Consider the following 27,606-nt stretch of genomic DNA (forward strand, 5'->3'; position numbering starts at 1 on the left):
TCCTGTCCTATCAGGAGGAGGCGATCTCAGGTGGTGCTGTCGTGGAGACTCCTGGAAACCCGATTATTGGGTAGGTATAATCACTCTGTTTTTAAGATGTTTTGAAACCTGTGTCTTAAGGGTTTCATCAGTAACATTAGGTAATGACTGGCGTTTCAGAGATTCTCTGTTCCGCGAACCACCCATTGCATACAAAGTGAGTCATTTTGAGGAAAGACAGGAGCCAGGTTTCTTCATATGAATTATATTGCATAATATAAAGTTGCATTTCAACAACCATATTTTGCACAGCAAATTGTTACATACAGCATCTGAATAGATTTTCAATTTTACACAGCATTATGTGTGAGTAGTGTACAGATGTTTCACAGAGAAACCATAATGATCATGGCAGGCATACACTTTGGGCTAAGGTTCATCTTAACAGGGTACAGACAATGAATAAAGAGGAATGTTATAAGTGCCAATACATAGTGGTGCAGTAAACTTAAGAGAATGGTTTCAGGCTATACTGCTGCAAGGCTACACAGTTATAGGGATTCTCCACCAATAGTACATAAGGTTCCATTTACTCAACAATGCAGGGGAGGGGAGAGAAAAAATAAAAAAGGTGTAGGCCAGGCCTAACATGCGACTTCTATTACACCCTGCCATGGGCAAAGGCTATGACAATCTGCAACTTGTAGCTACTGCAGTAAAGTCCAACTGTTTAGAGACAGACGTTGCGTACGACTGACTCTGGCATAAGCCATTTCAGAGTGGCTAGTCAGTTTAGAAAGGGTAACATACACTTTAATGGGAATGATCTGCTTTACCAGATTTAACAAGTCACAGGTACTTGGAGGAAGCCCTCTTTCTAGTCTTAGGGCTCATTCACATGGGCATATGCAATTTTGGTCAATGCAAAAAAAGGTCTCATTGCGTGTGTATGAATGTTGCATACGTGCCATCCATTTTTGTACCTGCAAGTTATATATTACAAAAGCTCAATTTTTATTTTATTTTTTACTTTTCTTCTAAGTATCCTGGCAAACGTGTGGAAAAAAACCCAAAAAGTACACGCACATGTAACAGTTTGCCACTTCCCACATTAAAAAACAAAATAAATTGTGTACATATGAATACACCAATTCACTTCAATGGGTCCATGTATTGTTCATATGCTTTTCTTTTACCAACTGAACAGAAAATACACCCATGTGAATGTGCATTATTCAAGTCATTTATGTTATGGTTTCTCTTACCAAGGAGAGATCTTGTAGATCTGATACCTTTTAATGGCCAACAAGATGTTACAGTGAGCTTTGGAACCTACTTGGGGTTCTTTCTCCAGCTTAATAGAGCTGATGTATGTATGTATGTATGTATGTATGTATGTATGTATGTATGTACATACATACATACATATAAAAATGGCACAGACCTGGTGTGATTAGCTTGCACTTAAAATATTAGAACAGGGATCAGATTAAAGTCCACTGATAAGGATGTGAACGTTTTATGGTCTCTAAATTGGTGTTATCAGTGGACTAAGTAATTTACTCCTCTGCTGATCCTGTTCTACTATTTTAAGTGCAAGCTAATCACACCAGGTCTGTGCCATTTTAGAAGTATGTGTGTGTATATACATATATACACACTTTAGATCTATCAAGCTGGAGGAAGAACCCCAAGTAGGTTCGAAAGCTTGCTATAACATCATGTATTTTTGTTACCTTTTTAATGGCTATCATACCTACAAGAATACTTTGTTTCTCTTACTGAGAACAATCACATTTTGCTCTACTGGCCAACACCAGACCAAACGTGTTCCTTCAAGCCTGATGCCTACCAGCAGTGGTCTCATAATGCCCCACAAATTAAGATTGCAGATGGCTAAACAGCGGTCTTCCAGAATGCCCCAGTGATATGATGCAAAATGGGTTAGTTTTCTCACTTAAGACAAGTGACTTACCAGACCTTTTAAATACGGCTTACATTACGGAAAACAAGAGCACTTGAGGGTGGGCCAATTCGTGTTTTAGCCAGCTCTTAACCACCAACATAACATACATCAAACAAGCTCTTTTGTAGGTCACCACATCTTACAGAGTTACTTGGGGTATGGTCATTACCTCTCCAGTGGCTAGTCAGATTTAGTCTGTCATTACTAGCAGCATCACGGTTGGTGAAGTGTTCCAGACTAGGGTCTAGGGAAATCAACTGATCAAGTGCCATAGATTATATGTATAAGGTATATAGTTGCATTAGGATTGGCAAAAAGGACACTTACCAACTGGTAGTGATGTCCAGTTTCATAGCAGAACAGCTTTATAAAAATATTAGCTTCCATTTGCTAAACTTGGATATTTTCCTGTATTGCACACATGGCACATGATATGAGGAGGCACGGGAGATGCAGTCAGACCTAGGAGCTTCAAGTTATGCCAAGGACTACATTTAGGGGAACATCTAGAAACCCCAATTTGGTAAATACACCCTGCTTCCCCAGGAAAAAAGTTTGCTTTTTGGTCCCCAATAATAGATTAGTGGACTCAGCTCTAAATCCATTCAATCGTTGACAATAGATTAATGTCCCTTGGCTAAGGCTTAAATTCACCTATAAGCAGAACTACATTTAAAATGGGTTGTAAGCTATTGATGTCTAGCCTCAGGATAGGTCATCAATAGTTTGGTGGTGGGGGGGCTGCTGCCGCCAGGTACCCTTGCTGAACAGCTGTTCTCTGGGCTGGTGTGCGCTCAAGTACTGAGGCGATTCCTCCAGTAAGCAGACAGTTCCATTCCGAATTGCAGTGGCTAGGCTCAGCATTACAGGCAAAGTTTCCATTCATTTAAATGAGAAACTGGCCTGTAATACCAAGCCAGGCCACTGCAACGGGAACGGAGCAGTCGGCTTCCTGCAGGAATCACTGACCTGGCAAATAGCAGATTGTTGCAAGTTTCTGGTGAGAGACCCTACCAAACTAATGACGACATTTCCTGAGGATAAAGGGGTTTTCCAGTTGTAAGTGTTTAACTAGTTAACATTCCTCTGTAGGTTTATTCTCTATTGCCCATTTTTAAAGTGCCATTAATTCCAAGACACTAATGAATGGATAAAAGGGGTAGTTCTGTACAAACATTCACAGGCTTACGTAAGGTCCTCGGAGAGTAGCCATTTATGGATAATTCATCTGTAACCTATAGACTTCCACTACCACCTCCACAGAGCCAAATCTTTTAAAGATTTAAGGAATGTGAAAGTCACAGCTTTCTACTCATTTTTACATTTGGTTCATTAGGAGATTAAATGCACTGAGAAAAACAAAAAAAATTAGTCTGCCTGGACAGTCTGGGGTAGTTTCCAGGACCGAGATATTGATGACCTATTGGCAGACCAGTAGAGCCCACCAGTCAGCTGTACAAAGTGATGTAGTCTCAGCCGAGTGCCACAGCACTGTGTACATTGGAGCTGTGTTGGAATAGGAGCTCAACCCCATTCACTTGAATGGGACAGAGCAGCTCTTGGGTGAGTGCCACGGCCTCTTCCCAGGCCTGTCATGTCACATGGCCCAAGTGTCACAGCCCCTTCAATCAATTAGGGTCCTGAGCAGCAGAAACCCACCAATCCAATACGGATTACCTATCCTTAGAGTAGGTCATCAACATCTTAATCCAATAAATACCCTTCAATGAATAAAATGCTATGGAAAAAAGATCTGAACCTGGATAACCTCCAGTACTTGACTTAAAGGGGTTGTCCAGCTCAGAAATATTGATGGCCTTTTTGAGGCTACTGTAGGCCAGTCTTTCAGAGCTGGAAAAACCCCATTAAAATAGCATTATAATAAAGTCCTCGGAGCATTTTGATAAGAGCACTTCAATACCTTTCCATTCTCCGAAGTTCTAGAGTGTACTTACACATCAGTTTACTTAACGTACCTTAGGTGAACAAGATAAAATTATAACAGCTTCATTCACATTTCCTTAAATATAGAACAGTTAGCTTGTTTTGAACAATACAAACATGTGGGAAGCAGTAACTTCCAGCTTGCAATTATTAATCTACAGCCCAATAACACTGAACGCCAATGGGTAAGAAAAAAAAGTTAAAAAAAAATTTACAGTAGACCAAAGGAATGAAGTTGAAGGGGAAAAAAAAAGCTAAAATCAGTATGTAAATAAAACCAGCTGCACAAGAGCTAAAGAAACATAGAACATTGTAAAATCTGGTTAGTCCTCTAAGGTAGACTGGATTTCTACAAAAAGCAGCACTTTCAGTCTTGCCATAGATTATGAAATACATTGCACTGTGCAAAAACACATACTGATGGAATCTGCAAGCTTGCAGATCATGGAAGGGGGATTAGGGAGAATTAAAAAGCACCAGAAGACGGAATGTAGAACTTTTAAGAGACACCATTGTCGCTGCCACCTTCTACAATTCGATGTCGTGTTTTCTTCTGTCTCAGTTCTAGACATCGAGTTATGGCAAGAGCACCACCCTTCAGAAACCTAATGAAGTTGTCGCCAACTAGTGGTCCCAGGGCAAACAGATTTGGTTCTTTACAAGATTCATATGTGTATGGATCAATCTCCACAGGGTTGCCTTTACAAGTGATCGGTTGATTGTGGTGGTGCCCTAAACTCTGACCGTGTTCTTTTAAGAAGAAGAGGTTTGGATGAGACCCGATCAAGACTAAAGCCATGGAGATCTTTACAGCCTTCTTCAGTCCGCTAGTATTCTGAAGGACACACTTCATGTCGGGCTTGAAAGAAAGTACAAAGTGCTCAGGGTAACTTGTATAGGTGGGGAACAAGTTGGAAGCCGCTGAAGAGACTTGTGTGCACATCATATGATACACCCTATGGTATTCTGGATATAATTTTTTAGGCAGCTGTTTAAAAATGAGACTCGGATCGTTGATTCTTCTACGGAAAGCATGAATTACTGGAATATTGTTACTGTGCGCGCATAGAATGGCATCGGCTGCCGTCAGCCCAGCTCCCACAATTAGGACCGGATCTACTGCTCCGCTCAGCCTTCCTTTCCCTACAGCTTCTTCAAATTCTGAAATTGAATGTGAGACATAAGGGAGGTTCTCTCCATGGACTTCCAGCCGAGCGGGTGCATCAAAGGTTCCTGTGGCAAGAACAACACTTTCCGCGAAGAGAAAGAAAGGCTGATGGGAACCATCCGCCAACCTCTGAAAACCATGAATCTCCCAGTTCTTCTTGTAAACAGCCTCATTCTCTTTATCAGTATGCGTTTCTTCACATGCAACATCTTCAGAACTGTTGCCTATCGATTCATCCGTTTCCCGGTAAGGTCTTGCCACAGATGTGATGTAGGTGTTGTCTATGAAGTTTCTTTGAATGCCCATAAGTTTTACGTAATGTTTGTAATAGGATGCCACTTCAGCAGGAGTTGCCCGGTCGCTCTTTATATTTCTACATGGAAAGATAGAGATAAGAGTCAGTCATTACAAAAGACTGGACAATATAAAATATGCACACCTATGGAAGGTATTCACTGCCCAATGATAAAGAGTATAGTTTGCAATTACCTTTGTCACACAGGAGGCTCTCTGGAGCATTAACCCCTTCACACCCCAGTATGTACATGTACATCCTGAGTGTGCAGAATTTATATGAAGCCGGGGTAGAGCCTGCCGTATACATGGCCGATGTTAGACGTGTGACAGCTGACACCCGGCTGCAACAGCAAAGATCAGTGCACTGCAGCGCTTAACCCTTTAAACCCACAAATTGGCATTTGGGGTGGGGACAGGGGGACGGGGGGTGCAAAACACTGAATTGTGCTTTTGGTCATATTGTCAGATTTTGAAAAGCAGTCAAAAATAAAGTTATGTGCAGAGAGGCCTTGGACAGGTAGGTCACCAAAACAAATAGTTTAACGCGAGGGAGGAAAATACTACATTTGATGAGCCACATCATTGAGGGTTAAAGTAGCACTCCATGAGAACAGTTGTTCCAGATGACCCATGATGCGACTACCAATCCTATAGCACATCAGATGTCACTTTCTCTATTCATTCCCTTCAGACTCACTCATAAAGACCAGAAAAACCCATTTGTGGACCTCCGTACAGATGCTGTGGATAGAGCTGGTCACATGGGCCAATGGGGGACTAGAACAGGGTAGGTATTGCATTGCGTTTAAAAACCCAAACCAACTGTGCATGTTAGCCACAGTTCTGGCAACATCCTACCAGCATTGTGTGAACCCAGCCCAACTGCATTAACGGAGGTCTCCCAAATCCTTTAAGGAGCTATTCAGCATCATTAGCAAAATACCAACACAGTTTCTATTCTTGTGCCAAGGACATTAAATAAATGTTAATATGGCAAAAACACTAACACTCAACATGAGGAGCGGGCTTGTGGATTTTGCCTCTGTATATTAAAAAGACTAAGATAACTCAGAAGTGAAGAGATTTTAGTTATACTGTAAATCTACTGAGTCACATCGTGGGCACTCACCTTCTCTTACCCATGGCCCAGTCTTTAAACTTTAGGCCAGGTAACTCCATCCAGTCACCAAGGCTGAGAGTCAAAATGGACCCTTCCATATCCTAAAAAAAAAAAACACACTAATATAGAAAGAGCAGCTAACTTTGAAGTATACTGTAGCCATTGAGTCCTGACCAATTACTCTTCTACCTTTAACACACACACACACACTTTAGGACTTTAGAGTAAAATAGGATCTCCGTGTAGTATCTGAACTAAGCAGTAACCACTGAACTAGGAGACTGCTTCATATGACTTCATACCTGAAATTACCTCTCCGCTACGAAGACCACCTGCAACTCAAACCCTTTTCTTACCATGGATACTGCAAACAATGGTCTTGTCATTAATCTCTCCAATCCATACTCAATGCAACAGGCTCATCTTTATGTCCAACCACTACACTGATGTCTCCACGTTGGTTGCCCATTATAGAATACAGTTTATACTAATCACTCATCCATAAAGCTCTCCACAGAGCTGCACCATTCTATATCTCCCACACTAGCCCTGCTCTCCATTCTTTAGCTGCACCAGTTCCTGGAATGAGCTACTCTAGACAAATCAGGTTAATCACCAATACGCACACGGTTAAGTGTGGCCTACACCACCACTTTAGGGAAGCCCATCACATTCAACATTTAATTTAACATTTCACCATTTAAACTGCTTTTATATTCTCCCCAAGAAACTGATCACTTCATCCCACCCTAATGCACACTATATATCTTTACATACAGCTTTATGTATACTACCCCATTTATATACAAGATGGGTGGACCATTGTACAGAAGCACCGCTACCTCTTATGTCACCCCCATTGCCTCAGACTAAGCCCTTGTGAGCAGGATCCTCACTCCTATTCAGATTACTTATGCAATTGGATGATTTTGTCGGTACATATTCCAAAGCACTTTGCCAGTTAGAGGAAATATGTTGGGGATATATTATACTAAATGATTTATAGGTTTACAATTCATTTAAGACATAGCTAGAGCTCTAAATACCTTGAATATAGGGATGTAAAACATTCGTCAGGGCTCAGGATGGCGATCAAAATGGTCACCAATGTGTCTAACGTTTTGCAAATGGCAACATTTAAAGTTTTGTCGCCATTTGCAGCTGCATTCAGTGTGCAACTGTAACGCAAGATGTTCAGTTCTACCGCCTGACACTGATGCTTCCTGCTGCAGGGATACCTGCAATTCCTCCAGGCTTTGACTCTCCTCAGCGGTGCAGCAAGTGATAAGAACTCATTTGAGTCACGCTGCCAGGGGCTTCTTTCAACATAATTACGGGGGTGAGCAGGCAGGTAAGTGGCATACCCATGGGTTGGGGCAGGAGATGAGGAATTGTCTGAAATGCCCTGTAGTAACAAGTCAATGTAATTGTAATAGGTCAGGGGAGTGGATGAAGTTACTGTATATTGCATGTAGCGGGGAGACTAAATGCACTTATGGGGAAAGGGGGGCAGTTATACTGCGGAGGATGCAGGGCACGTCACAGTGAGGGTGCTCCAATTTATCTAGTGACACACACACACACCTCATAATTGTCGGGGTGCGCCAATTGCACTGAGTTAACGGTACTCCTGTAATAACACCCAAAGTCTTAAACATTTATAGAATAGTTACAACTTTTAGTTGCCAAGTTAAACAAAAAAGCTCCTAAATTTCTCAGCTTAGGAGCCAATGGCTGCTAGGTTCTTTTTTTTTGCAGTTAGCAGAGATCACAATAGATTTACATTATGCAGATCAGGAGTTATTTGAAGTTTTATAATAAGATTCAAACTTTTGGACCAAACTATATACAAGTATGGGCATTCGTCTTATAACCAACCGAGCCCCTCTACTCACATGCCAGGCTCCGCCAGGGGGCCCCTTCCCCAGAACGATATGAGGGATATAGTGTTCTTGCTCCAGTTTCCATTGCAGAACAGATGGGTAATCATATCCAAAGTCAGCATTTGGGTGCAGGAGAGTATCAAACAATACAGCTACAGGGTTAGAGGAGCGACCCTCCAAGCCTTCCGCCAGGTATTCCAAATCCTGCGACAGACAACACGGGGTAAGTACCGAAAGAGTCATGTACTCATAGCATTGTTCTAGGTTCCCAAGCCTCAACTATTGCAGTTCTCTTTGGAATATAGGACTACTACAAATGATCTTCCTGTTGTGAACCCCTCATAACTCACATTGACACTCCGCTACATACATCTGATATCAATGAAAACTCAAAATTTTTGATTTAACAAGTTTACCAGCAAGACTGGCCCATAGCAACCAGTCTTACTGATAGTTGCCAAGAGGCCCAAAACGTTTTGTTCTCCTGTAGTCACTAAGGGGATATGAGAAAACAGCTGTTTGCATCTGTAAGCAAAAGTAATCCAGCTGTTCACCAGTAAGCGTAGATACAGTGCAGCGTCCGTGCAAGTTTTATACAAAGTCCTTGTAAGATCAAGCAGAGAATTTAACATGTTGCAGCCGACGGATTCTGCTCAAATATTTGCGATCTCCCTACCGGTTGCATTTGTTACAGACCCTCAAGCCAGTTGACGACCAAGCGAGGCAACTTTCTGTGAGAGTATGCAAAAAAAAAAGTTGTTTGTGAAGCCTTTACTACTTCGTAATGAAGCTACCTTCCAACTTTTGGGCAATTAAACGTAAATGTCATGATCTGGGAGGAAAAAAAAATTTAAAAAATCCACCTGTCTACGTGGAGCGTATGCGAGCCCACCCAAGGTGACTGCATTTTGCGCTATAACCTGTAGGAAAGTGTACAGCCCTTTCCCCCCCCATGAGAAAACAATCCTGTGGATTTCGTACCTGGATGCTACAGATATGGCTTCTGCCGCAGCCGAAACAGGAAATCCCTGGTTTAATCTCTCAACAGGAGGGGGCACATACCCCTCTTACCACCCATCATATATGATCTGCAGAATTTCAGAAGCCATTGTATCAGTCAGTCATGATACTCTACAATGTGAACAACAGGAAATTGACCACAGGCTCCATATGTGTCCAGCGGCAAAGGGGGCCGTACTGTATATATATTTTTATGGTATTGGAGAGTCATTAACAGCTTAATGACATGGCCTATTTTGGGCTTAAGGGCTCAATGATTTTGGGAGGATTTTCATTTCCACTTTTCAAGAGTCATAACTTTATTTTTCTGTTGACATTGCTGTATAAGGGCTTGTTTTTTGCGTAGAGAAGTCTAGTTTTTATTGGTACCATTCTTGGGTGCATATAATGTATTGTAAAAAACGTAATTTATTTTTTGAAAGCAGGGAGAAAAAAAAAGCACATCAATTTTGCCTTTTTTTTTTTAACAGCTTCCTATATGCTGTTCGATTGACAATACATTTTTTCTGCGCTCATAAGATAACGATATCAAAACCATAATAATTTTTTTAGGATTTTCCACAATAAAACCCCTTTGTTTTGGAAATTATAGTTATTTTGCATCGTTGTATAACTTGTTTTTCCATGGACGGAGCTCTGCGAGGGCTTGTTTTTTTGTGTCACGACCTGTAGTTTTTATTTGTTCCATTTTGGGGTACATATAGCTTTTTTGATCACTTACTTTTCCATTTTGGAGGTAAAACGAAAATAAGCATGCCCTTTTATGGTTTTTGCTGTGCAGGATAATTCATGTGCTCAAATTAAAGTACATATGGGTGTGATAACACATGTGGGGTTTTTCTACAAATAGGGGTAAATGAGTAAAAAAAAAAAAAAAAAAAGAGGGGGGGGGGGGGCTTTTTAAATTAATTATTATTTTTTTTTTTTTAAACACACACAATTTATGTCCCTTTGATCGCTATGGTAAAGCATTGCAGCACCTATGCCCTGCAATACCTTACTGCTGGTTATAGCGATCATAGGCACTGGCAAAGCAGGACGCCTGTATCTGGCGTCCTGTTGCCATGACAACCTGTCGGCCCTCTGCAATTACATCACCGAGGTCAGATAATGTCACAAAGGGAGTGCCCTCCCTCTGAACCCTTTACATGCCACAATCTACATAGATCGTGGCATGTAAGGGGTTAACAGCTGGTGGGGTGGGGGAACGCTGCCGGATGCCGTGGCATCTCTTCAGATCCCGCGAGATCCACTTGATGTAAGGTTATGTCATGTTGCCTTAAGTACCAGGCTGCAATGACGCAACCTTCCGTCCTGTGGCAGGAAGGGGTGAAACGCAAGTTGTGAGTTCTTCACATCAGGAAGATAATTTGTAATAACGCTGTATAGCCAATATTAAGTAAATAGAGTGACCTATAAAAGCAACCCTCCTCCAATAAAAAAAATTAAAGGGAATTCAAATCCATCGATCTACCGGTTGTAGATCTACCTGCTCAGGAATAGAGATGTGCCTCGCTTCCTCCAACTTGCTGTGCAGAATGGGATTGGGATGTAGAGCTTCAGGAGAGACATACGGTCTGTAGCCAGACAACATGTAAGACAAGCAGATTCCAGATGGGCCATTTCCTGCAATTAGAAATACATACATTACACAGGTCCAGGCCGTATAGAGCTTACAGTCTGGACTTCAGCAGCTGCTCCCGCTTGGTCACAGCTTGGAACGTCTGTCAGCAGCTGCAACTAGTGGGGGGCCTGGTGCAGCAAGACGACGTACGCAGCATATCAGCGCGGTCTACTGACGGTTAGGTCTGGGTTAGGGCATTAATACAGCAAGATGGCACTGCCAACAGGTGCCTGAAGAACAAGTCGCTACCAATGATGGCCTGTTCACGGGTGGGGGGAGCATTTGCATAGTTTTAGCATTATAGTAAAATTACATTTTACACAAGATTTTATTAAAAAAAAAATAAAAAAAAAATGCATTAACACTAAAGGGAAATTTAAACCTATGCGTCAGCACTTTATTTCCAGGAAAAAACAAGCGTATTATAAGATTAATCAGTGTCTCCATTTTCCTTTAAAGGGGTTGTGTCAAGTTATAAAGTTACCCCTCATCCACATGAGCGGTGATGACCATGATCTTAGGGGGTCAGACCACTGGGACCCCCAGAAATCCTGATAAGAGGTCCCCAAGTGACTAGATTGGAGGTCAGACACACAGCTGTCCATTCACCTTAGTGCCAGAGACAGAGTTTAAGCGCTTTGGCAATCTCCGGCTCACTTATTGGAGAATGGAGTGATGTTGTGCCCGTCTGTCTTCCGCGCCCCTCACTCAGGGACTGACCAGATCCCAATTCTCAAAGTGTGTGTGTAAGTGTGTGTGTAAGTGTGTGTGTGTAAGTGTGTGTAAGTGTGTGTGTGTGTAAGTGTGTGTGTGTGTAAGTGTGTGTGTGTGTGTAAGTGTGTGTGTGTGTAAGTGTGTGTGTGTGTGTAAGTGTGTGTGTGTGTGTGTAAGTGTGTGTAAGTGTGTAAGTGTGTGTAAGTGTGTAAGTGTGTGTGTAAGTGTGTGTAAGTGTGTAAGTGTGTGTGTAAGTGTGTAAGTGTGTGTGTAAGTGTGTGTGTGTAAGTGTGTGTGTGTAAGTGTGTAAGTGTGTGTGTGTGTGTAAGTGTGTGTGTAAGTGTGTGTGTAATCAGTGAGTCCGACAACTGGGAACAAAGTTGTTCCCTATGCCACTGTGGCATAGGGTACAACTTTACAAGTTGGCATAATCCCTTTAAAAACTTATTGTAGTGCTGTAGACCAACTATAGGCCCAATATTATCTGAGTGGTCCTCGCTGCACTTCTAGTAACAGAGTTACTCCTCTGAACACATCCCCTCCATCTTGGTAGAGGGCCTCCAGCACAAGCATCACCAAATACCCATATTAAACATGCTTCTTGCCCTTCCTAGTTCTTCCATAGATGGGCAATACGTGCAATGCCGAGGTGGAGCTGGCCATCCAGACTCACTGCAAGTCTGAAAAGGGAAAGACGGCATGCACATGATTTCAATGATGCCCATATGGACATTAGGAGCACTAGAGTACTGTAGTCAAAGGAGTAACTCAAGATGCTGTGAGAACTGCCCAGGTGACTCCAGACCCCTTTCTACTGAACCAAATTACCATAGAGTTCAGCAGAACCACAGGGGGTCCAGGTCTTCCATCAGTAATGCAAGTGTGGAAATACGGACATGCAAGATTAACGGAGGTACAGAGCGTTTCCCAGTTCCACAAAAGCCCAAGAGTGACCCATTTGCTAGCAATGCCCAATTACAGTGGAGCCAGTCTCCAGTCATGTTGTGAGTTGTAGGGTCACAGCTCGAAAGCCACAGATTGAAAACCACCACTATAGTACATATAGTCAATAGAGCAATCACAACAGAGTTCACATGCATCCACATACCTATGACGACCACTGGAAGTATTAACGGAGGATCTCCCAAGAGGGGGTTCTCTTCAGCTAAAGGCATCACTACAGGGCGTAATATTATTGCTGCAGTGCAGGACTACCAAGTCAATCGTCTGCCGTCAGCCTCTGCTGGAGAATGGGAAATAAAAAAAAGTTTATTAGAAAAGCTACCATTTACTTTATCACATATAAAGTTACTTTATACCGCCACACACCCTCTGGGCTTTTTGTTCAGGCTCCAGCACACATGCTTGCCAAGTGACTATGGAATTCCACTTCGTACTCCCCAGTTACAAAGGAGTCCTTCTGTGTGGCATATGACTACAGACGTCACAAGGCGGAGCGCGCCTGGTATAAGGAGCCAAGTGCTACACACTGCGACTTTAAAATATTGCAAATTAGGTCATAGAAATAGAGTGAAAGCGAACAGAAATACAACATGCAGAGGACGGGCATGCTGGAGTCTGGTTTCTTCGACAGCAGATCTGCACATCGCAGAGAGCCAAAGCAAACTACACATGTAGGGTCCTTTGAGTTCTTCGCTCAGCAAGTATGTTCTACAACAGAAGAAAGGTCTCTTAATTTAAAGATTACTGGGAATAAATTAAAAAAAAAAAGCTTTATCGCCCATAGCGAGGAGAGAGGGAGTGGAGCTACAGGTGATCTCCTACATATCTTCCCATATTTGGAGAGATAGGGGGCAGGGTAGCATTAGAGGGCTTTCCCAAGAGCGGGGCTAGAGGGATTCTTAGTGATTCTTCTGACCTAGAGGGGCGGGGCTAAGGGGATCTGACCGCTAGCACCCACCCTCTTGGCCAGAGAAGAATCACTATGAGACTCTCCAGCCCTGCCCCTGCTCTCCGTGAAGGCCTGTGAAAGCCCTCTAGCCCCACCCCCATCTCTCCAAATATGGGGAGTTTCCCTGTAGCTCTGCCCCCTCTCCTCACTATGGGGGATTTCAAGGCTGTTTCGCAGTCTTCTCCCATTGAAAGCAATGGGTGATATTTTTGTTATCGCACTGAGGCTTGAGTGAACACAGAGGAGAATGACACCATTGGTTTCATAATCATGTGTTTTCACACTCACATCACTAGAAAACCTATCGCCAGTGGGTAAGAGCTCTAAAAAGTTCAGAGGTGAGCTTATACACCATCCTATCAAGAGTAAGAATCACAAGTAGTATTGGTTTCCATATGTTACTACTTAGTGGGGCTCCTTTGGCCCCAGTGTTGTCATAAACTCCCCATGCTATATTTCAGCGGGCATTTTCCTCCAATTGCCCGGCAACATCTCAAAGAAAATGGACGCCGCTCATATTTTCTGACCAGACATTCTAGTTTAGCCCAAAGATGTTCAATAGGGTTCAGGTTGGGATTCTACAGGCAAGTCCAATCGTGGACTTGCCCATATCCTCAAACCAGCATTATATAAGGTTTGTGACAAGGTGCGTAGTCTTGTTGGAGGAATTTCTGACCATTCCCAGAGTTTTTCCACATTGTCTAAATGTACACCTCCATCGTCATAGTTCTTCCCACTACAACCAGCAGAACAAGACCATGCCACAAAATATCCTCAGACCGTAATGGAACCACCACCGTAATAACTGTGGGCACAACACACTCAGGCAAAAGGCATTCCCCAGGCAAGTCTATCTGATTTGAAGATCTATAGTAACATGGTTCATCACTCCATGGAAAGTTCTTGCATTGCTCCACTGGCCAATGACGCTCCTTGCACCATTGTAGGCTGCTGATGCATTGCATTTTGTGATGGATGGCTTTGTGTAGCTGCATAAACATAAAATCCATTAGCGGTCATTTCCCATCGCAAACTATGGCTGACCCCTCCAAGGGACTACATCTTCTGTAGCGTGGTTTAGGACAGGTCACATGCTATTAAGACACAACCCATTCTACTGATAGGGATGGCCAGATACTTTTGTTAGAACAGACTGAAGATTTGTCAGTGCAGACTTTGACCAAATACATTTTCACCAGTCTATGGACATATTCTGACCAATCAGCTGTCAACACAATCAAAGCAGCTTTGAGGCTGGGACCTTGGTTGCTGCAGTCCATGGGTGGCTCATCTCCATTTACAGAAGTTTAAAGTGAACCTCTAGTCACAGGCTAAAATTCTGTCCTGGGACTGGAGGGCCACTAACCAACTTGCAAAGTTACATACAACCCATGAACAAGAGTGGGGCAGTTTCTGGAATAAGTCATCCATGTTTTTGTTTTTTTCTTCCACACCCTTTAGGCTGCGTTCACACAGGATGTAAATCCTGCGGAAATCTTGCGGAATCTCCACAGTGGGACTGTATGAAAATTCCATGAGTATTCTGCAGCTTGAAGTCCCGCAGGATTTGGCATGGGTTTCCAATTGGCTTATTCCACTGCGGCCAGCTCTCCCCATAGAGAGGAGAGAGGCCGCCACGGAAAGAGCGATACAATTGACATGCCGCGGATTTTATTTCCGCACCACTTGTCAGTTTCCGTGTGGTTTGGCCGCAGCAGATCGCCTGTGGCGTGTGGACAAGATTTCTGCGAATCTCGTCCACTTTGCTGTGTTAACCCGGGATAAAAAAAAAAAAAATTGCAGGTGGAATTTCTGTGCAGAAAGTCTGCATAAAAATTCCTCCCCGTGTAAACCCAGCCTTAGTATGCAGTCACATGAGCAATTTTCACATACGAGTTCAGATAGCGATACGATCTGGACGGAAATTCTACATTAAAATATATTTCAAGGTGTTTATTTAGAGCAACTATTTCTCACAGTGATGCTGCAAAGTAGAAGAAGTGCTGTATCTCCTTTTTTGGGGCTCTGTAGTTCATTATTTTCTATGGTACACAAAAAAACAAAAAAAAACACTGGGGATTCCCCACATTGAGCAGGAAAGGGAAATCCCTGCAGCCATACGGTTCTGTCTGGATGGAACCGAACAGTATTCGGCGTTCCCCATTGGCTATAGAGGGGTCTGCCCAGCTGCTTGGTTTTGGGACGCAAGAAAAAAAGTGCTGCATACAGAGTTTCCCTTCTAGTATTTGGAGTTGCAACGATGACAAAACCTCTAGTCGGAGGCTCCAATGTAGATGTCAAACCATCTGAAGACACAGAAAGTTCAAGGAATCACAGTGTATGCTATACAACAAGTGCAAGAGTAATAAAAAGTATCTATATCTATATAAAGCTGAAAGCCCTGACTCACTCGCTGACTCGCCAAAAGTTCTCCAACTTCCCGATGTCGTAGAAGTTGGAACGGGAAATTTGGCGCAAGCATAGATTATCTCCAAAATAGCAAAATAAATTGGGTCCCAACTCGATTATTCAATTCTAGCGCAAAAGAATTGGCGTCAAAATTTTACGTACATAATCTAAATCTCTCACTTCCCAATGTCATAGAAACATGAAATTTGGCACGAGCATTGATTATGTCATAAATAGGAAAAGCTAATGGGTCCCAACTCCATTATACAATTCTATGCGCAAAAGAATTAGCGTCCAAATTTTATGTACGGAATGTAATTTTCTCACTTTCCGGTGTCATAGAAGCGGGAAATTTGGCACGAGCATTGATTATGTCATAAATAGGAAAAGCTAATGGGTCCCAACTCCATTATTCAATTCTATGCGCAAAAGAATTAGCGTCCAAATTTTACTTACGGAATCTAATTTTCTCACTTTCCGGTGTCATAGAAACATGAAATTTGGCACAAGCATTGATTATGTCATAAATAGGAAAAGCTAATGGGTCCCAACTCCATTATTCAATTCTAGCGCAAAAGAATTGGCATCCAAATTTTACGTGCGGAATGTAAAATTCTTACTTTCCGGTGTCATAGAAACGGGAAATTTGGCACGAGCATTGATTATGTCATAAATAGGGAAAGCTAATGGGTCCCAACTCCATTATTCAATTCTATGCGCAAAAGAATTAGCGTCCAAATTTTACGTACATAATCCAAATCTCTCACTTCCCAATGTCATAGAAACGGGAAATTTGGCACAAGCATTGATTGTGTCATAAATATGAAAAGTTAATGGGTCCCAACTCGATTATTCAATGCTAAGCGCAAAAGAATTAGTGTCCAAATTTTATGTACGTAATCTAAATTCTCTCACTTCCTGATGTCATTTTGTATGAAGGAAACGTTGCATGGTTACCTCCACGTGGTGTTTCCTGGGTAACGCAGAGAACTATGCAAAATGGTGAACATATGTTTTTCCTCAGTATCTCTAAAGTAACCACGACTTCATAAGACTTTCCGTGTGAACACCAGATAAACACCAGTACCAAATTAACTCGGGCGAAGCCGGGTATATCAGCTAGTATTTATATATGCGCAAAAATGGCATTTAGACGCTATAAATAGTGGTAACCGAGTACAGTGGATGGACTAGAGATCGTGTTTGGGTTTAGCTCTCGTCCCCATCAAGACTTAATAGAGACTAAAAACCTCATCAGTCTAATTTATTCCTCTCAGAGCCGAGAATCTGAAGGCGCTCCAAGATATTTTCTTGAATAGACCCAAGTGCATTAGTGTAAAGATGAGGGATAAAAATAAGTCAGTCTTCCGGGAATAAAACCACTAAGAGGCCAAACCACTTCAGAAAGGCATTTGTAGATTTATCTCCTTGCTATGCAGAGTAGTGCAGCACAAGTTTCACTTCAAGCATCACTGTTTGAAGAAGTTTTAAAGCAACCCTACAGAAGCCTAGCCAAGCCTAAAAGGCCACCCAACACACCAGCATTGTGGGACTGGTCCATGAAACCTGACTGATAAGCAGTTGATGCACAACAGGCATCACAACACCACCATTTTCCAACGATTCGCAAAAAGGCACCCTCACCGCCTTAGCAGTTGCCGGCAGGGAGCACCCCCTCCCTTTCCCAGTGGTCGCCGGCAGAGCCACTTTTCTAGCCTCTAAGTACATGGCTCCTACACAGCACATATTGATGTGCCCACCACAAACAAGAAGCTACACAAGACCAGCATATGACTAACCATTCTGCATACAGACCAATGTAAGAGGAGCGAACCGCACAATGATGGCTGTGGTGACATTTTAAAGTCCTCCTGAAGCAGCAGGTGAGACAGCACACAGGCCCATGCACTCTGCACTAGGTGGGAGTCATTAAATGCTAAAGGCAGAAAGCAGAGTAGTCACAAAAGCAGATTTTGTAGTTTACTTATGGCAACTGGTCTTTGCCCAACTTTAACCCTTTCCAATCCACTGTCTGATCTCTTCCTATATTCTGACAGCTCCAATGTCAGATGTCGGACAGGGTATTCTTACCATCTATTGCCAGCCACTCTGCTGTCGGAGCCTCTCTGGCGCGCGCACACACACACACACACACACACACACACACACACACACACACACACACACACACACACACACACACACACACACACACACACTGGCTTTAGCCAGCAGATGGCACCACTGTAGAACAGCAAAAAGGAAACCCTGAATCCAAAATTGGATTGGAAATGGTTAATATGAATAATGTAATGCACCTCCTGAGCATATGACAGCTATGACCATAAGGGTGCATTCAGACGAGCGTATATCGGCTGGGTTTTCACGCCCAGCCGATATACGGAGTCTCTCTCTGCAGGGGGAGGCGGATGGAAGAGCCGGGAGCAGTGCTCTGAGCTCCAACCCCCTCTCTGCCTCCTCTCCACCCCACCCCCTGCCCCTGAGGGGGCGTATACATAAAAGGCAGAGTGGATCACACAGTGTTTTACCACCCTGGGAGCAAGCCATCACTGCATATGGCAGTGATATGTGGTCATGCGCAGTGTGAATAATCTGTAGAAGTAATCTCTATGTAGTTACAAGAGAGGGGCATCTGAAAGGAATTGGGGGGGGGGGGGGGCGAGGAGGTCCTTTAGCAGCCCATAAGTCTACTAGAAGACATGACCTACTCTACAAAGTCTTGCATTGTTATTTTAATTAGTTGGGCATTTTAATTTTGAAACGGCACCATTAGGACTTTACATTCATCAAAAGGCAATTATGTTCCTGGCCTCGTTTCAAAGAAAAGGAAGAATTTAACTAGCTCTCGGATGCCATCAGCAATGCCCTAGAGAGCTGAAGAACATGCAAATTTAATAGCTTTACACCCCATTTGGATCTTTCAGGGTTATGGCTTCTGTTCTAAATGGAAGCCATGATGCTAGTGTGAATAGAACCTTCCCCACTCCCACCTGGAGGAGGGATGATTGTGACTACTGGGTGCCCACAAATAGCTTCCCTTTGCATTTGTAGCTGTTGAGTGGGTTTTCAAACTAGGACCTTGGCAGAGTTTTCCAACTCCAGTCCTTAAGGCATCCCAACAGGTCATGTTTTCAGGATATCCTATAGTAAGAACAGCTGTGGCACTATATTACCTGTGCAATACGGAGGCAATCCAGAAGACATGACCTGCTGTTGGGTACCTCAAGGATTGGTGTTTGGCAACACTGACGTAGGGAGACCCAGGCTATAAACTGAATGAATGTAACAGGGTAATACACGTCTAGTTATGTTAGATGGCAACATTGTTTTTATGGTTATACAAGGACTGTACCCTTGGGGGGCTGAGAAGCAGATGACGAGGTTGTACAGTCTCCCGAGAGGTGTAGTTTATATATTGAACGAGTGGATGTCTGGGGAGCAGACGCATTGCCTACTGAAAGCCATGAGTAGGCCTCTACCACCGCAAGTCTGAAGGTCCTGTGCCAGACTCAGGGCCAAACCGAGCCTCAGCAACTATTACAGACCAAGGAAATGGAGGAAGTAATTGAACCTCCAACAGTTTGACTTAGAACTACCAAGCCAAGTTCTACTACTTGCAGACCCTGGTATCCACAACTCACTCCCAAGTGCTGAGACAGACTGATTGCATTCAACACAAAGAAAGACATTCTGGGCAAAGAACCTGGGTGTCTATAGAGGATGTTTTGTTGAGGAACCTATGCAGGGTCTTGTGACTGGGCTGTTTTTTCCAATCACAGAAATAGTTTCATGCTACTCGTGCCCGACACCAAGAAGGTGGTGAGCTATAACTGCTGTGGTCAAACTCCCGGCGCCAAGTCCTGAATTGTGGCTCCCCATCCCTGATGCCCACTTGTCCCACATGAACAGGAAATACAATACTGCACTAACAGTAATGACTGTAGTCATTGCGTTGGCTACATGGCTATTCTAGATAATAGTGCTACATTTTTACCAGTTTACAAACCACTCCAGCATGCCACATTCCTGTAGCCGTTGCCTCATCATGCTTTACCAAACTACCCATTCTCAGCCAGTGCCTTACAAGCTGTTGTCCTCCCAATCACATCCTCTTACGCCAGCTTTCAAAACTTCTCTTGCGCTTCACTTACACTAGAAAAAGTGTTCCAGAGTGCAAGGGGGATGGGGCAGTGGCTCCTATTATTTTGATTCCCCGTGGTTATTGGGTTCTTGTTCAACAACGCTTGGTTTAAGTGATGTACCTTTAAGGGGGTAGGTCCTGGTGAGCATGCACTGGTGCGTAACACATGTTAATGTCTGGAACCTAAGGTTTCAGTGAGTAGAAGGTAGACAGTGTACGTGTAAGGGGATGGGGGGGGGGGGGGGGTGAAGCTAGCACAAGATGAGATGCAAGAACGTCTGGGACCAAGTTTGCAAGGAACGCCCTGGCTGTTGGTTTAAACTTGTCCTACGGGAATATTGCGCTCATTGCTTCCAAGTCTGTCCAGCAGACAGTCAGCTTATCACAGGGGAACAAGGATATTCGTGCATACGGTACCAGTACAGAGTCCAGCAAGTCCATCACCAGGCTGAGACCTCTGAGTAAAGAGACTGTATTGTGTTTCCACTCTGTTATATTGTTGGCCAGTAAAGATGAGCTTATCCAGCAAGTATGGGGTCCTCAAATGTGGGAGCTACAAGAACTGCGGCTCCACCGTGCCCTAGGTAGGCAGGTCTATGGCCCTACCCTAGCCTCCCAATTAGATTCCAGCCTGGGGCTTATCCTAAGTGTTCCCCCAAGCATGGCCTAGGCATAGCAATGCCCAATTTGTCCAGGGGAGCCCTTTGGAAGACTCCAGGGATCGATCCTCTGTACCATTTCTTGACTTTACACTAGAACTGTTAGACCAATTTCCAACACCTTGTGCCTTGAAATCTTATCTTTTAAAGGTGTTGTTGGGAGCAGCAGAAAAACCTCTTCATGTTCTATGCAAACATGGCACAGAATGGACTTTGAGGAGCTGCAAAACCATGTTTATTGGTTCAAGCAACAAGAATTATGCGTACAGGAGACTAAAGAGGGCATTTCATTTTAGTAAGCTGCGTTATGTAGAAATCTTGTCTCCTGACTGTTTTGAGGCCTGCCTGCAGGTAGACAACACATCTATATCACTTGTGACCAACCGAGTCATCTGACGAACTTCTTTACCTGTAATAAAAAGTTCCTGTTGAGCCGGAATGGCCAGAACTAGACTGGAATGCCAACGTCACCATCACATGGGAACTAGCAAAGCTACTTATGGCAGTAAATCCATATCTTCACTTGCCATTTGGAAGATCATCAGATGCCTAAACCAGATCTTTCCATCTTCCTAGATCTACTTCTGCAATAATATACATTTCTTTTATTTTGTGTGCAGCTATGATACAAGTCAACGGTTGTTTCAGTCTTACATGAGTCACATTTCATGAGGTTTAGCACCATTAAAGATTTTGCAGGTTTAACAACCCATGAATTTACAGCATTGTTCAGTCCTAGAGAAGACATTTTAAAAAATAAAATGGCGCCAAACCGGAGATTTGTCGTCATCGACTGTAGACGCTGCATCCGGAGGCGTAACTTGAAGCTCCTGGGCCCCAATGCAAAACCTGTAACAGGGCCCCCAACTATAATGCTTTATTCATAGTACTGAGCCCCCTATATACAGAAGAGGGCCTTCTGGGCCCCCTAAGGCTCTTGGGCCTGGGTGCAACCGCATCCCCTATAGTTACGCCCCTGGCTGCATCTGTATGCCTAACAGGCCACATGGCCAGAAGTTGGCCTTACTAACCCCTTTAATATTCTACGTCGATAAGATAATCTATTTAGACTCGCCATCTAGATTTGCTTTTGGCAAATTGGTTCGCTCGTTATAATCAGTCTGGGCAGTCGAGTAAAAAGGATTCATCTCAAATATATAATCCAGCATTACTCCCATTCAATTGGTGCAGGATTAGCACTTCAGGCAGTCGTATAAAACCAGAAATATTCTAATAGAGAAAATACTAAATAGTCAGACGATTCTTAGAGTACTTTTACACGGGCCACCTGATGGTCACCCAAACCAGCGATTACAGGCGGCTGTCAGCCCAGGTAGACAGCACCTAACAGGGTACCAAGATAGAAGTCGCTCAGTAGTCACTAGTCATTCCCTTTCAGCCCATTGACAACGGAATGGCTAGCAAGTGACTTCGCACCAAGTATAATCAGGCAGTCTTGGGTGGCTAGATGCGATCTCCGGTACGCTACACTGTTGTGTGAAAGTCATTCTGTCTAAAACCACCCTTCGGATTAGCCCCTCTGCTGAGCCTCCTGGTGGGGTGAAGATTCCAGACAATCAGATTTAGGCCGGCTTCACACGGGTGTATGTGCATTTGCACACGAATGAGTAGTGTTTTTTGCAGAATTAACAATTTTTTTGCACACGCATCGGTGTATTTTGCTGTACTTTTTCCACCCGCAAGATGTTCATTTGTGCACAATCAAAGATGCAACGATTGAAACCGCTAATAAGTTTCAATGAGTTCCAGATGTGTTTTTCCAGCGGCATTAAACTGCATGTCATGCATCAACATTGACTTCTACAGGGAGCTCTGCTGTGCAAATATGCAGAAGAAAAAAAAAAAGTGAACACGTTCTTTGAGCAACCAAAATGTGTGCAAAATACAGAAATGTGAACGAACCTACTGAAATCAAGGGGTTCTATTCTCTGCATATTACGCGTGCAAATACACCTGTGTGAAGCCGAATGCAGACGGCTGGGTCAGATTCCACTGAGATTCTCGCAGCGGGATGCGACCCGTGCCACTGCAGTGACCTCCGGCTTACCTGTCCGCCGTCTGCACTGTGGATGTGCAGAGCCGGCGCAGTGGCGATGAAGTGGCCATGCGAGCCTTGCACTGAAAAAGGACATTCCGCGATTTCGACCCCACAGGTGGAATATCGCAGTTGATTTTTCCTCATGAGCATAGAAATGCATTTTACAATGCATGTCCTATGGGCTGTATTTGCTGTGGGACCAGGTGCTCCGGATCCAGCAGGGCAAATACGCCGTGTGCATTAGGCCTTAGGCAGTGTTTATATGGGCGGTGAAGAACAGATTCCACTGTGATGGTTTTACATCAGTTTTTCCTGAATTTCTGCATTTTTGTCACAAAAGTTTCACCTGTTAAAAAAAAAAAAAGTGCAAGTGCGTTCTGCTTCCGCCGTGTACCCAAGGACCTGAATGGGCGGTTCTGGTGCATAAACACAAAATATGTCATGCTGCGATTTTCTTCCCCCCACTATATAAGGTTATAAATAACGAGGAAATTCTTGAGGCTCCTCGTCCAGCGCTGCAACCCTGATGCTCGCTACATGGCGCTGGGAGAAACGTCTGGCAGTCACGTGCTGTTCACTGCGTACATCACCGGTCAGCCATTAACAGGCCTTAGCCGCCATAGAGGACTCACCACTAAAGCCTGTGAGTCGCTGAGCAGTCATGAACTGCACGTCACTGCCAGCTCCCGGGCGGCACGCAGCAGCGGGCGGGGAGTCACCAGGATAGGAGAGGATTCAATTTCTCTCTTTCTTTTAAGGGTCCTAAAAAAAAGCAAAACAAAAAAAAACAAAAAAAAAAAAAACAAACCTTTCTTGGGGTCCAAGTTTCATCCACATTTATTCAGTGAAAAACCCAGATCTAAAACTCACCCGTGTGAATTAGACCCGAGTCACTTCATGCAGCATTTCCACGTATACAAGCGCCATACAGTAGTAGATAGTCTATAGGTCAGCGTTATAGCTACACAGGCACCATGGCGAGTCTGCAAAGCCTGTCAATACAGCAGATGAAGCAGACAAGACTCATGCCCACTACAGGCCTTGCGTCAGGATTCCCCTACTTGCACCATTTGTTAGGTCGGTCCGTATATATTACATGGTCAGCCATTTGTTACCATGCCATTACTAGAGTTGTGCTATGGCCTCTACAAGGGAGCTCTGACTGGCTGCAGGGTGCGCAATGCCGCGCCATGAAGTGCCGCGCCATGAAGTGCCCCGACGTCTGAGGCAAGTATAACCCATCGCTTCAATGTGCAGAAGAAGTTTAAAGTGATCCTCCGATTTAGAGGTAAAGTTCGGTCCCTGGACCAGGGGTGATTTGCCAGCCCTCCAATCCACTGCTTCCCATTTTAGGCCATCCAAGATGGCTGACACTCCTCAACCTACCAGTTCCTACAGTGCATAGTAAGGGCTCATTCATGCAGGCGTACGCAGATTTAGGTCAGGTAAATACGCTGCATATTTATGCAACAGAAGGGGGGAATAAATAAATAAAATCGCATTTGTTTACGTTTTTTGCCCACCTACACAGGCTATTCTTTGCGCACATACACCATTGGCGCACGCAAGCCAGCACATCAGAGCAGTGTGCATTAGGTAGTCAGCAAAACTCTGCAGCCATCTTGGACAGCCAAACGTGGGCCTAAATCCGGAAGGCTGGAGACGTGCAGGTAATACACCCCCGCCCTAGGTAGAGTTTAGTCCCAAAACTAGAGGGTGGCTTTAATGAAAAGCTTTGTGAATAGGCCCAGTATTGAGTCTACAGCTCCTATGCATCGCCATGGTTACAGGCTGTAAACACTGTGGTCTGATCCTACAGCTATACTCCCTGTCATCTGTCCCCCAATATAAAGGTAGCCAGACAGATGAGGAACGTCTGCAGGATCAGACTGTATAGGGTTTATTTGTAGCCCACAGCCATAGACACATAGGTCTGCATGGGAGCTGTATACACAAAACAGAATAGTCATCAAGACCATTTGTAAAGTAGCTTCATTTTTACCCCCAATGATGTTGGAATGGTAAGGGGAAAAAGTTGCAGACGTTTACATAACTGGCTGCTCTCCAAGGACCTTCTTACATGGGCCGATAAATCGTACAGATTCCTGCAGCCAGCGGAATGAGGGTCATTAGAATGAACAAGAATTCATTCACTTCTTGTTAATCGTTCAGTCTCGGCAGACATAAAACCGGAACGGTGATCGGCCCGTATAAACAGGCAGCCTCATCTATGAACGTCTGCCTGTTTGTTGTGAATGAAGGTGAACCGGAACGATCCCCGAGTCGCTACACCTTCATTCACTGAATGAGGATTGCCTTAGTCAACATCGACACCTGAAAAATCAGTGACCACCGGCTTATTTTCCACCGACTATGGCCAGCGCACGGACACATTAGCGCGCGGTCACACATAGCGGGAATGCTAAACGTCTTCCACAACACAAAGTCTGCACTAAATTCTGCTGCAAAAACTGCAAAGTTGTTGTGGATTTTGCTACTAACCTGCATACTTCACCCCTGCGAGTGAAAGGGCACGATCTACATCATAAGTGTACTAAGGTGGGTGACGGCGAGCTTCTTTAGACGGACTGAGTTTGCATCAAACAAAAAGGAAAGAAAAAAAAATAAATACTCAAAGACAAATGTGAACGTTGCCAGGAGACTGCGAAATAAGAACGACATGCGAGAAGCAGACGGTACATGGACAAAAAAAAACAAAAAACGCACAAACCACACGCAAAACCTTATAGCGAAATCAGTCAGCTTACAGCTTTACAGATGGAAGTGGCATACTCCGTGTGAATGACCCCCAATGCCTTCATACACCAGCATGTTCACCTCCACCGCCCTGGCATTAGCGGTCAGGGACTGTGCCATACCTGAACTAATCCAGCTACAGACTCCATAGGACTCATCAGCCAGCAGGTACAGAAGCATCTGCCCCACTCCGAGTCAGTAGGAGAGCAGTCCGGGGGGGCCAACATGAACTGTGGTGGTCCCAGCTGGGACTTGTGGTAGATTACAATCACTGGTTCTACTGCATGGGGTGCAGTCTCTGCTACCTGTACACCCCTCCCATGGGCACACAGCACCGTCCTGTAGTCACAGCCTCCGCTCTCATCTGCTGCAGAACACGGCCGCAGCATACAGTGACCCGAGTAATGAAGGACACCACGTACCTACAGAGGGGGCGGTCAGCCTGCACTCAGGGGAGCCACAACGTTTACTGACTGTCTGAGGGGTGGTTTGCCTTTTGTAAATGGTCAGTAAGAACTTTTATAGACTGATAGAAATTCACAAGGGTTTTTTTCTTCTTCAATCCTGCAAAATTGCACCACTTTTTGCACATTTTTTAAATACGTCTTTTCAGTGCTTTGCATCTGATTTTTATGCACGTCAGACGGATGGGCGTGCGCACAGGGGATTCTTATCCAAGGGGTGGGGGATTGCAGCAGGTCCTATTCTTGTCAAATTTTGGGTCAAAAAGTGCATGTGATCCCTCGCACATCAGGCAGTCGGACGAGGCGCTGTCCAGCGGCTGACCCGCGCCAGGCGCTGTCCAGCGGCTGACCCGCGCCAGGCGCTGTCCAGCGGCTGACCCGCGCCAGGCGCTGTCCAGCGGCTGACCCGCGCCAGGCGCTGTCCAGCGGCTGACCCGCGCCAGGCGCTGTCCAGCGGCTGACCCGCGCCAGGCGCTGTCCAGCGGCTGACCCGCGCCAGGCGCTGTCCAGCGGCTGACCCGCGCCAGGCGCTGTCCAGCGGCTGACCCGCGCCAGGCGCTGTCCAGCGGCTGACCCGCGCCAGGCGCTGTCCAGCGGCTGACCCAAGTTTTACTTTGACCATGTACTCTATGCAGCCAGAGCAGACTAGTCACATGAAACAAGGAGTGCAGTCTTTTATTTAATTTTTTATCTTGCCAAAAAGGTACCAGTAGGCAGTTCTGGCATGAAAAAAAAATGCACCAAGATAGAAGATGCTGGGTTTTCTTTCCTCCTACTTGTACTCTTTATCTGAGTAAGAGAAACCCCCTTGGGATACACCCAGTACAAGAACGGGGTCTTCAGGCAGATTTTTATTTTTCTTCCCTTCTTTCTTTGCAGTTCAAATAGCGAACAGAAGAGTCCTTGGTGTGACTATACCCAAAAAGGTACCAGCCAGCAGCAAAGCCCCCGGCCACCTGGCATCCGGGTAGACTAGCAGATAAACGGGACACACTTGGACCAACTGCACCACATCAGTGGAGGAAGTCTACATCTATAGATTGGTGGCTGCTCCCTTCTACATCCCGCAGCACAGGGAGTGATGGGCACCAGTATACCCTGCAGGGGCTGGCAGCGTGGCCCGGGTCCCCAGCTGCACATCTGTCCCCATTGGCCGTGCAGTGCAGATGCTATCAGCGGTCACATGACGTGCCGCAGCACACCCCGCTGTCACACGTGCTGCCCCGCGTCCCCCTCCACCGGCACGGCTCTCATTCATCGCGCTGCGGGGTTGCTGATGCAATGGAGGAGGCTCATCGCGCACAGCGCCAGCACGCTGCCCATTCATCCGCCACTCACCCACCGCTGTGCCGTCCTGTCCGCAGTCACCGGGTCATTCCTCTCCGCTCTCTCGTCCACCGCCGCAGCTCCGGTGCCGGGGATTTAAAGCCTAGATAAGGGGGAGGGAAGAGCACAGCGCCGGCGGTGAT

The 27,606-nt window shown here is 44.7% G+C and overlaps 1 protein-coding gene across 4 annotated transcripts; it reads right to left on the reverse strand.

Annotated features, from left to right (window-relative positions):
• Positions 1 to 228: 228 nt before the first annotated feature.
• OSGIN2 (oxidative stress induced growth inhibitor family member 2) lies at positions 229 to 27,606 on the reverse strand. Of its 4 annotated transcripts, none has more exons than XM_066578434.1 (6): positions 27,476 to 27,606; positions 12,824 to 12,958; positions 10,867 to 11,003; positions 8,370 to 8,561; positions 6,484 to 6,575; positions 229 to 5,430 (listed from the first exon to the last, which is right to left on the reverse strand). In XM_066578434.1, the coding sequence occupies exons 2-6, from the start codon at positions 12,888 to 12,890 to the stop codon at positions 4,389 to 4,391; spliced, it is 1,530 nt and encodes a 509-aa protein (XP_066434531.1). In that variant the 5' UTR covers positions 12,891 to 12,958; positions 27,476 to 27,606; the 3' UTR covers positions 229 to 4,388. The 4 variants fall into 4 exon arrangements, with proteins under 4 accessions (XP_066434531.1, XP_066434535.1, XP_066434532.1 ...); XM_066578438.1 differs by having other exon boundaries at positions 12,824 to 12,955; positions 27,480 to 27,589; XM_066578435.1 differs by having other exon boundaries at positions 27,480 to 27,589.

This window comes from Eleutherodactylus coqui, chromosome 9 (assembly GCF_035609145.1).
Source record: "Eleutherodactylus coqui strain aEleCoq1 chromosome 9, aEleCoq1.hap1, whole genome shotgun sequence".
Classification (NCBI taxonomy): Eukaryota; Metazoa; Chordata; class Amphibia; order Anura; family Eleutherodactylidae; genus Eleutherodactylus; species Eleutherodactylus coqui.

What these genes read in the sequence shown, in the direction of transcription:
- OSGIN2 (XM_066578434.1), bottom strand. Translation starts at nt 12,890, where the DNA reads ATGCCTTTAGCTGAAGAGAACCCCCTCTTGGGAGATCCTCCGTTAATA. An exon ending in ACATCTCTATTCCTGAGCAG is followed by an intron (nt 8,562 to 10,866) that starts GTAGATCTACAA and finishes TGTCTGTCGCAG; the next exon opens with GATTTGGAATACCTGGCGGA. An exon ending in CCCCTGGCGGAGCCTGGCAT is followed by an intron (nt 6,576 to 8,369) that starts GTGAGTAGAGGG and finishes TTTTTTTTTTAG; the next exon opens with GATATGGAAGGGTCCATTTT.